This window comes from Dendrobium catenatum, unplaced genomic scaffold, assembly GCF_001605985.2.
Source record: "Dendrobium catenatum unplaced genomic scaffold, ASM160598v2 fragScaff_scaffold_1446, whole genome shotgun sequence".
Lineage (NCBI taxonomy): Eukaryota > Viridiplantae > Streptophyta > Magnoliopsida > Asparagales > Orchidaceae > Dendrobium > Dendrobium catenatum.
In genome coordinates this window covers 3,294,185-3,303,571 of record NW_021319908.1, presented here as the reverse complement: position 1 = coordinate 3,303,571, position 9,387 = coordinate 3,294,185, and the positions used below count along the sequence as shown (strand labels likewise).

Below are 9,387 nucleotides of genomic sequence, written 5' to 3'. Positions count from 1 at the left end.
GATATATTTATCAAATTTAAAAACAAAATGTTAAATTTCTAATTTTCACATAAAATAATTAATTTTAAAGATATTTGTAGAAGATATAACTATTCAACTCAATTTAAATTATAAATTTTCAACTCAATTTAAAATATTTTGATTCTAAATGGTCAACACTCTTAATAAATTTCTTTTTACTATTAAATTCTTTTCCTCCTAAATACATAATATGATTTTAAAATTTTGACAAAAATAAAAATAATATTTTATAACCAAGTCTTCTTATGTCAACCTCTATAATATTTTATTAATTTAAAAATAAGATAATATATAAATAATTAATTAGAGCTTATATTATATTTGTCTTAAAAAATAATCATAATTTAATTTTTTGTCTATTTTATAAATTATTCAGAAAATAAACTAGCTGTAAGGCGCAACAAACACCGTACCAACTGCTGGAGTCGTAACAAAGCCGCCGGCTTATCGAAAACTAGATTTGCTTTTAGACCAGGCTTCTGAATCGGAGCCCGGTTTTCCTTTCTCCACAGTCCTGGCCCGTGGTTTTCTCGAACAAAACCTCTTTTATATCTCCCGCCTCTCCTACCGCTCACCTCCATTCGAGATCGAGAGATGAAGGTAGAGGGAAGCGCGATGGGGGAGAAGCGGAAGGCGGTGGAGGGGAGGAAGAAATATGAGCAGGAGAGGATCGCGAGGAGGCGAGGAGGGGGAGGAGGGTTTGGTCGGCCGCCGAGGGTACGGCGGGTGTTGGCGGGATCGTCGTCGGCGGCGATCCAACGTCTCTTTGAGGTATGTATGGCTGTTTTCAAGGGTCCACGGACGGTGCCGTCGCCTAAGGATGTGCAGATGCTGCAGCTTGTTCTCGGTAATGGTTTTGTTTCATATGTGCTAGATTGAGCTTAGTTGGTTTCTTGAATTCTGATGATTTGGTTAAAATTAGAAGGGTTGTTGTGAAATTTTTAATTGGTATAGGGATTTATTATCTCTGCTGGATTGGAATGCATCAATGCATAGGATGCTGAATAATGATGGTTTGGTGAGGTTTTACGCGTTTTCTCTGAATTTGGGTCGGTGTATAATCTTGGTTATTGAATTTTATATGTTTGTGTGTTTTTTTTTTATGATGAGGTAGTTAATGATTTATCGTTTGTTCTGTTTATAGTGTTGATTTGAGTATTTTAAGTTACTGTACATGATCTGTTGTTCCTTCCATTACTGGTGGCCAATTCAGTGCTATTCTATTTTTATTAACGCACACTTGGTTGTCTGGTTGCTAGATAGAAATATGTTTTTAGAAATTAGTGATCTGTTTTTCACTCATTTTGTGTGTAAAGGTCTAAAAGTGATTTCTGACTATACCCAAACAAACCACTAAATGGAGTAAATTCATAATTTTTCAAAGCACGCTTTCTAACTTCAAGCAACCAATTAAGCCCTTAATCACGAATATTATCTGGAATGGAAGGCTGCAAATAAGTGGGAAACTAGCGAGCTTTGTGTAAGAGGGATTTGGGTCAGTTTATCCTGATCTTCTCAATGACGATATTGCTAGTTAAGTTTTTCTGATAGTCATACATGTTGTTTAAGTTTAATTTTTTGTGTTGTCCAAGTAAAAAATAAAAATAAAAGCATTAGTTGAATAGTGTTGATTGGGGAAATCATTGATAATCTTGGACATTAGTAAAAGCTGATGTATGGATTTTCCCATCAACGATTCATGTTTTGAAAAAGAATGATAATTTGTATCTACTCCCTTTTTGACCTTTTGTCCACATTGAATCATTGATTTTTGAAAATCTCCATTTAGTCTTGAATCGATCTCTGCCTTTGTGCTGGTCATCAAGTGCCATCTATTGCTCTCTTAGGTGCATGTTCGCCATCTATTAGTACATTTCTACTCTCTCCCTTGCTTATGGTCCGCCAATCCATTTCTTCACCTTTGCATGCTGACCAATTGTCCTCTCACTTTGTATACCCACATACGTTCTCTTGCCACTGACAGTTGCTGCGTATCTCGCATGCATAATTATCATGTGTCAACACCTTCTTAGGCTCTTAGTTTTTGTCCTTCTCTGGTTGCTTGCCTTATTTGCCTCTGACTAGAAAAAGTAGAGCTCTTCAAAGGTCTGGGATAGGTGCATAGGGTAGTTGTGTTCAACCATTGATCCCACTTCAAGACTAACAAAGTTTGAAATTTCCTTCTTCCCCGCTAGAGTAGTCTTGTAAAATCCTGTTGCGCTCTTGGATGCTTGCCTGTGACTTGTCAAAGTGTCTTTGTTGTCTTACTTACCCGTCAATTGTCATGCCATTTCTATTTTCTATGTTTTTGCTTGATAGCTACCTATATTTTCTCATCCTGATTCCTGCACGCTGCCACCTACTCTTTTGCCATTGACATTTGACGCACATTTCATATGCATTTTGTTGTGCGTCAATACCTTCTTAGGCTACCAATTTTTTATATCTAGAGGTATATCAACCTTTAGATATAAAAAAGTAGCTCTCCAAAGGTCTGGGAGAGGGGGCGTGGGTAGTTGGGTTTGACCACGCAGCTCCCTCCAAGGCCAATGATTTTTGATATTTCCTTAATGCTTATGGATGTCGATCATTTTGCAAATTAAAGTGCAATTAAATGACTTTGTTGATCATCATCATTCTTGACTGGTTCTTTCTCCCCAACAGAAAAAAATGGGTTGAATGTTAGAGATAAACATAAGAACCTGAATGAAGATTTTTTACTTGGATCCAAGTACTGGTTGTATCAAAACATAACTGCCTAATTTCCATTTGCTTGAAAGTTAATTTCAATTGGTATGATGGTTTCAAGCCAGCGGTTCCACATCATGAATGATGTCCAGGTAATAAACTGCATATGGCATGACCACTAGATAGTGTACCAATTATTATGTGCATAGGCGTGGGCATCATCATGTGATTTGCTGATAATTGGTAACATAAGCTTGGATATGCTTTGATAGCCACCAACATAGGACCTTTCTACACATCACTTGTGTACTTTACACTAATAAATTTCAACTAATATCACCGACATACTGTAATGCACGTGAAAGGTTTGACTATAAACAGCCAGGTTCTGTTCTTTATGTTTGATGCTGCTTTATTCTCAAGAACCTTGCTTGCAGTTCATAAGCTTATTAACTATTTCTATAGTTGAAATTTATACCTTTGATTACCCCTCTTTACAGATAAACTGAAACCAGAGGATGTTGGGCTAAGCACAGATCTTCCCTTTTTCAAGGACAGGAGTACTGCAAAAGAAACCCCAGCGATAACTTATACACATATATACAATTGCGATAAGTTCTCGGTATGATTTCAAAGTCTCTCAGCTGATCCTTGAACTCCTTTAAATATTATTTCAGAAAAAAGCATGGAGAAAGATCATAGGAGTGTATCTTGTAGCGGTGCATGATTTATGTTGATTTTAAAAATGGATAATGCTGCTAAAATCCTTTTCATTATGAAGAAACCAATATTTTTAAAATTTTTGTTGCATGTTCCAAACCATGAAAAATGCATGATCCCAGGCTTTGCGTTCTGCTACTATTGATTGCACAGTATGGTGTATTCATAAGCCCCTGTGGACTGATCCTTAGCCCCATTCTATTGGTAGAAACTGACACCTGGTCCTATACGTGGCTACAGTAAGGTGTATTAATAAGCTTCTGTGAACTGAGCTTTAGCCCCATTCTATTGGCAGAAACAGACACGTGGTCCTGTAGTGCTTGTGTGAATGTGGTTCACGCTCAATTTAAATAATTTGACTTCAGCTTTTGTTCTCTCATCGCACATACTATGGAAAGAAAGCATTTTATTCTTGTCTACTGTTGAGTAAGCTTGTTTACAAAATGAGCCTATATTCAAGTGTTGTGATTTGGATTATTTGTTTGGTCCGGCAAAGGGTGCAAATAGATATAACGTTATGGGTACATGTAAAATCTGTGTAGGAGATGTTATGGCTATGCAAAGTGTTATTGTTGCATTTTATTTCCTTGTTCTTCATTATTTGATTGTTGTTGTTATTGAAAATTATCTTTTGATTTTTCAGCTTTTCAGGAGTAATAGCTTATGATTTCAGTACACCTGCTCAATCTAGCTTTAAATAAATTGCACATCTTTTCTATTTTGCAGATGTGTATATTCTTTCTCCCACCAACTGCTGTTATCCCTCTGCATAATCATCCCGGGATGACTGTTTTCAGCAAACTACTCCTAGGAACCATGCATATAAAATCATACGATTGGGTTGATAATTACAAAACAGATAAAGACCCACCATCAGCACAATGTAAGTGCTTGCTACTTGAATAGTTGGATGGCTTATTATACGTCCTTGTTTTTATTGTCAACTTATTCATTTGCTTATGGCTATTTCCATTTTTTATGACAATTCATGCTCAAATTTTCAGCTAGACTTGCAAAAATAGTTGAGAATTCTGATTTCACTGCACCTTGTGAAACTTCCATTCTGTATCCCACAACTGGAGGAAACATCCACACTTTCCGTGCCATTACCCCTTGTGCAGTGCTTGATATCCTAGGTCCTCCTTATTCAAAAGAAGATGACCGTGACTGCACTTACTACAAAGATCATCTATATGCTGATGTTGCAGGTAACTATTAATTACTTTGCATGCATTCTGTTACTTTGTAATAGGAGCTTGCCATTCTATGCTGAGCTTGCATTTAAAAACCGTATTGGTTAATGTTCATACTTATATGATATTATTTTAGTTGTATGATTTGACATCCAGAAAAAAGTTAGTTAGTAAAAGGCCCATCTTGGTTTAAAGCAATTGCAAGCTAGTAAATGAAAATAAAATGGCAAAGAATTGAATTGAACCTAAGTTTCACGCATTTTTTTTTGTTGCAGAGAAATTGAGTGAAAGGTATTATTTCTTATTTGGTTAACGAGAAATTGATATCTTGTTTTTTGAGGAGAGGATATGTGAGTCATATGATGATCCTTCAAATTTTCTTAATTTTTTTGCTAAAATTGGGTATTTAATTTTTATAAAAAACATTTATTTACAATTTTAAGGAAAATCCAATTACTTGTTAATTACATTAAAACCAAACACAGTATGAAATTGTGAAGTTAAATGTATTTGTATTCCTTGTAATTCCTTCAAAAATGCATCGAAAATATACTTCTATAACTTGAGGGTCTATTTAGGATTGTTGTAGCCTGTAGTTTTTTATAAGATTGGTTGTAAAGTTGTTGCAGAAAAAATAATTTTTTTAAAATGTTGTTGTAAAGAGCAGCTTTCCAACACAATTTTATTGAAAGCAATGGAAAAACAATAGCCAAACAACAACTATGATTGCTGTTTGAAAAGCAAAGTACTAAGAAAGTTGTCCCAAGCAGATTCTTATCCTCTAATGATATGTTTTGTCACTTTCTAGACAACTAGTCTGAATGGATCCCTATGCTCACTGGCCAATGAATGAACTTAAAAAATATTTACTTTTTGATCCTTTTTTGGGTTCATTTCGGTGCATTAATTTATTTTTCCTAATGTATAATCTATTTTGGTATATAGTTTGACGTTCTTTCTTATGCAATACTACTTTTAGGTAATTCTGTACACTTTCATTATTCATATAACTGACATCAATTAATAATTAGAGGTGGTACCTTATCATCATCACTGCACTTACTACAAGGATCATACGTATGCTGATATTGCATTTTATAAATTTTTTTATCTGTACATTTGTCTGGTCAGTATACCATTTTCTCTATTCTATTTATCTAAAGTTTGCAACAGAAATTTTATAAAAAATTTTCTGCTTCATTATCAAATATCACACAATGAAAATGCTGAAGTAGATTTTCTTACCGCTGACATTTATTTTGATGAGTTACAATGTCAATTTGTGAGTCAACAACTTATTATCTTTTGTTGGAAATTAGCAAATAAATGTTAATTTGTGATTTAAGCAATTTATCTTTAAATGTATTCTTCATTTTTTTCTCAGGTGACTATTTTTAGTTAGTTGAGGCATTATGCTAATTTATGCAGGTTCAAAGGTGTATTAATGCAAATCCTTGAAGCCCCAAAAATTTCCCACTAAACATTTTAAAATTTTATCCAAAATCTTATTAACAAATCTAATTTCTTTATCCATTTATGAATGAAAAGCGGAAGATAATTTTTATTTTCTCCTGATAAATATTCACACAACTTTTCAAAAATAAGAAATAAAATTAGCGCGCCTATGAGAGACTTTTATGAATGGCGTGTGATGAAGTATCATGACCTCTTAAAAAAATTGGTACATGTTACATGGTAAAAATTGTTTCATTTTAGAAAAATGATCTACAAGACTAAAACCACAAAGATATCACAACCCCTAGGTGCCTTTGATAAACTTAAAATGAAGTCCATAAAAGGGTCATCCAAAGTTTAAAAGATAAAATAATATATTATCTTATTTTTCACTTTCCTACTTGTGAAGTTGTTAGAAAAAATAATCTCTAAAATGCTACATTTCTTTTAATAAGAGTATCAATAAGACCTAATTTAATTAGATAATTACAGCTTTCTCACCAATTGAAGGACTTAAACCTAACCTCATCCTTTTAATTATCTTAATTAAAACTTTGATTATAATACCTAATTTATGATTATTGGTTGATATTAAAATCTTACTTTGTGCGAATTGTTTGCGTTGTATCGACGATTACCATCTTTTTTTACTCCCTTGATTGAAACTTTGATGTTATTATTCTTAATCTTGATTGAAACTTTGCTGTTATTTTTCTTTATATGTAAAAAGATAGATTTTCTTAAGGGATGAATTTAATTTTTAATGGTTAAAATTGAATGAGAATCTCTATTGAAGAATGCCATTATAGTAATTGTGAGGAGATCTAAAATTATAAAATATTTTAATGCAAAAATGGTCTTTGGACATTCCATTATATTAAACTTGAAATTTTATCTTTTAGGTTGCATTTGCAATGGTAGGCTAAGGCCACTGTTTCCATGCTTTATTGGGTTTTATCTTCGTTTCTCTTCTAATCTTGTAAATTTTTGTGTAAATGTCATATTAATTTGAAATTGATGGGCCAATTTTGTAAAAGTGTCTTCTACCTTCCATGATTTACTGTGATTTTTAGAATTTTTTATATAAAATAACGTATTCAATGCAATGATGTTGCCATAAGTGTCTTAACCTTGCATTGAAAACTTCGAAAGATTGATTTAGTTGGAGGATCTGGTAGATGTTACTCTGAGAGTTCTTTGCATTGTTGTAGACTCTTTAAGTACTTGAAAATCATGTAAAGTTTACATTTTTCAAGTCTTTGTTCTGCTATTTTGAGATATCACAAAAGTGAGTTGTTAGCAGTTAAATAACTTCGAAAGCAATTTTATTTTTTGGAAGGATGACTTATTTTAGGAGTTGTATGTGAAATCACTTTTGTTTTAAATTTTTTCATCGAATTTTTGATAAATTTCTTAGTAGCATTGCATCCCCCTTTTTACTAAATTTTAATGGTGATAAGTAGGTTGGACCGTTGGAGGATCTTGAAGCCACCAATCTGATTTTTGTTGATGCAAAGAGAGGTATTTGACGGTGATTTAGTTGAGTGTGATCGACTAATACATATATCTTAACAAAGGATGGTCGTATCTTATATAAGGATGAATGTTGATGTGCGATGCACACCTTAATGGGTATGCTTATGGTAGTAGGAGGGTATTGTGTGATTATAACCGATTTGAACCGCATGCAACGTTAGCTTGAAGTCATTCAATTAGACTTTTAGTCGAGCCTAGTCTGGCTATAGGTTGGCTTGATTCAGGACTTGCATGGCTCGTTAGCTTTAATTTGAGTTCCATTCGATGTAGAAATTGATCCAATCTATATTAATTATTGATTAGCTAAGACAAATTTCTAATTCAAGATATGTGCATACACTCATAAATGGAAATGCATATATGCATATGTTCATTCATTTAAAAATAAATGCATATAGAAACAAGTTTATTGATCCGATCTTGGTCTAATTTGATTCAATCCAAGCTTGATCCAAGCCAAACTGGCCTCATTAGTCAACTCCTTTACTTTGATCCAAATCCAAAAACATATCTGATTGTCTAGTCTAGATCATCGCCCTAGTTAAAAAGAGTTTTCATCTGTAGAAAAGTGCTTGATGAAATGTTTAGGGTACTTCATTGGACCATGTAATCTTCATTCAGAGATCTACACTCAGTTTTACTACTGCAAATTGAGAACTTGTTAAGATAGCGTTGGCATAATCTACTGCTTTTATATCAAATATTTTGTTCAGTTCATGCCTGTGAGCTCATCCTTTGATTCCAAATTTCTGCAGAGGGCGATTCTACTGCGAATGGAAGGTGTGATAATTCCTTTCGCTGGTTAGAGGAAATTGAGATCCCTAAAGACTTGAAGATGACTGGAATAGAATACCGGGGACCCCAGATTCTTGATGGTTGAACCAATACTAATTGTTTTCCGAGGTCTTAGGCTTCGTTTGAGACAGCTTTCTTATTACTTCTTAAAGCAATTTTTTAGCATAAATTTTTTAATTTTTGTACTAAAAAGCTGCTTTAAGCAGTAAGAAAGTCATCCCAAACGAAGCCTTACTCTCCATTTGAAGCAGCAGCTGCAGCTGCCGTCAGAGGAGGAAGCCTCCACAGTTCAGAGCATTTTCGTTGCTTAACGTAAGCTGTACATTTTTTTTTGCTGGTCCCTGTAGGTTCAACTAGCAGGTTTTTTTTTTTTTAATTTATCTTGTCCAACTTTTGTTTGATAAAATTATTCTTTTTCTTTAGTATTATATATGATGTCTGACATCATAGCATTGTTATGTTGATACACTCTTTGTTCTTCTATTGGATTAATCTTAATTTACTCTAAGATGACTTTTAGCGCCAATTTCAAAGCACCTGAATTCATAATGCCTCCAATAAACTAGTAATTTGTACAGTCACCCTTAAGTTTGTTAATGTTTCATGTGCACCATTTCAATTAGTTTCTATGTTTAGTTTACATTATTAGAAAAGACCAAATGATTCTACAAAAATCAAGCAGAACTATCGTCACAAATTTTGATTATCGATTCTCTCTCATTTTGCCAATCACCTCTTGATCTTCCCCATTGTTTTTTTATTCCATAAAATTTATGCTAGATGTCGACTACTTTACGTAATTTTTCATTTTTCTCATTCAGAACTTATGAAACAACAGACATGACAAGTTTCCTATGATATGAACTTTAAAAATAAGGTTATAACTATGTTGATTTGAATGGATAAAAAATACATTTTTTTGTTCATGAAATTCTTCTGAGTTCTAACGAGCTCTAACAGTGCGGCTAATCCCCACAAT

General features: G+C 33.5%; 1 protein-coding gene across 1 annotated transcript; it reads left to right on the top strand.

Moving 5' to 3' along the window:
• The first annotated feature begins 495 nt into the window (after window positions 1-495).
• LOC110111705 (plant cysteine oxidase 2) lies at window positions 496-8,916 on the top strand. The gene is made up of 5 exons (XM_020843693.2): window positions 496-868; window positions 3,210-3,331; window positions 4,156-4,312; window positions 4,434-4,637; window positions 8,369-8,916. Exons 1-5 carry the CDS (start codon window positions 616-618, stop codon window positions 8,491-8,493), a joined length of 861 nt encoding a protein of 286 aa, XP_020699352.1. The 5' UTR covers window positions 496-615; the 3' UTR covers window positions 8,494-8,916.
• The last annotated feature ends 471 nt before the right edge of the window (window positions 8,917-9,387 follow it).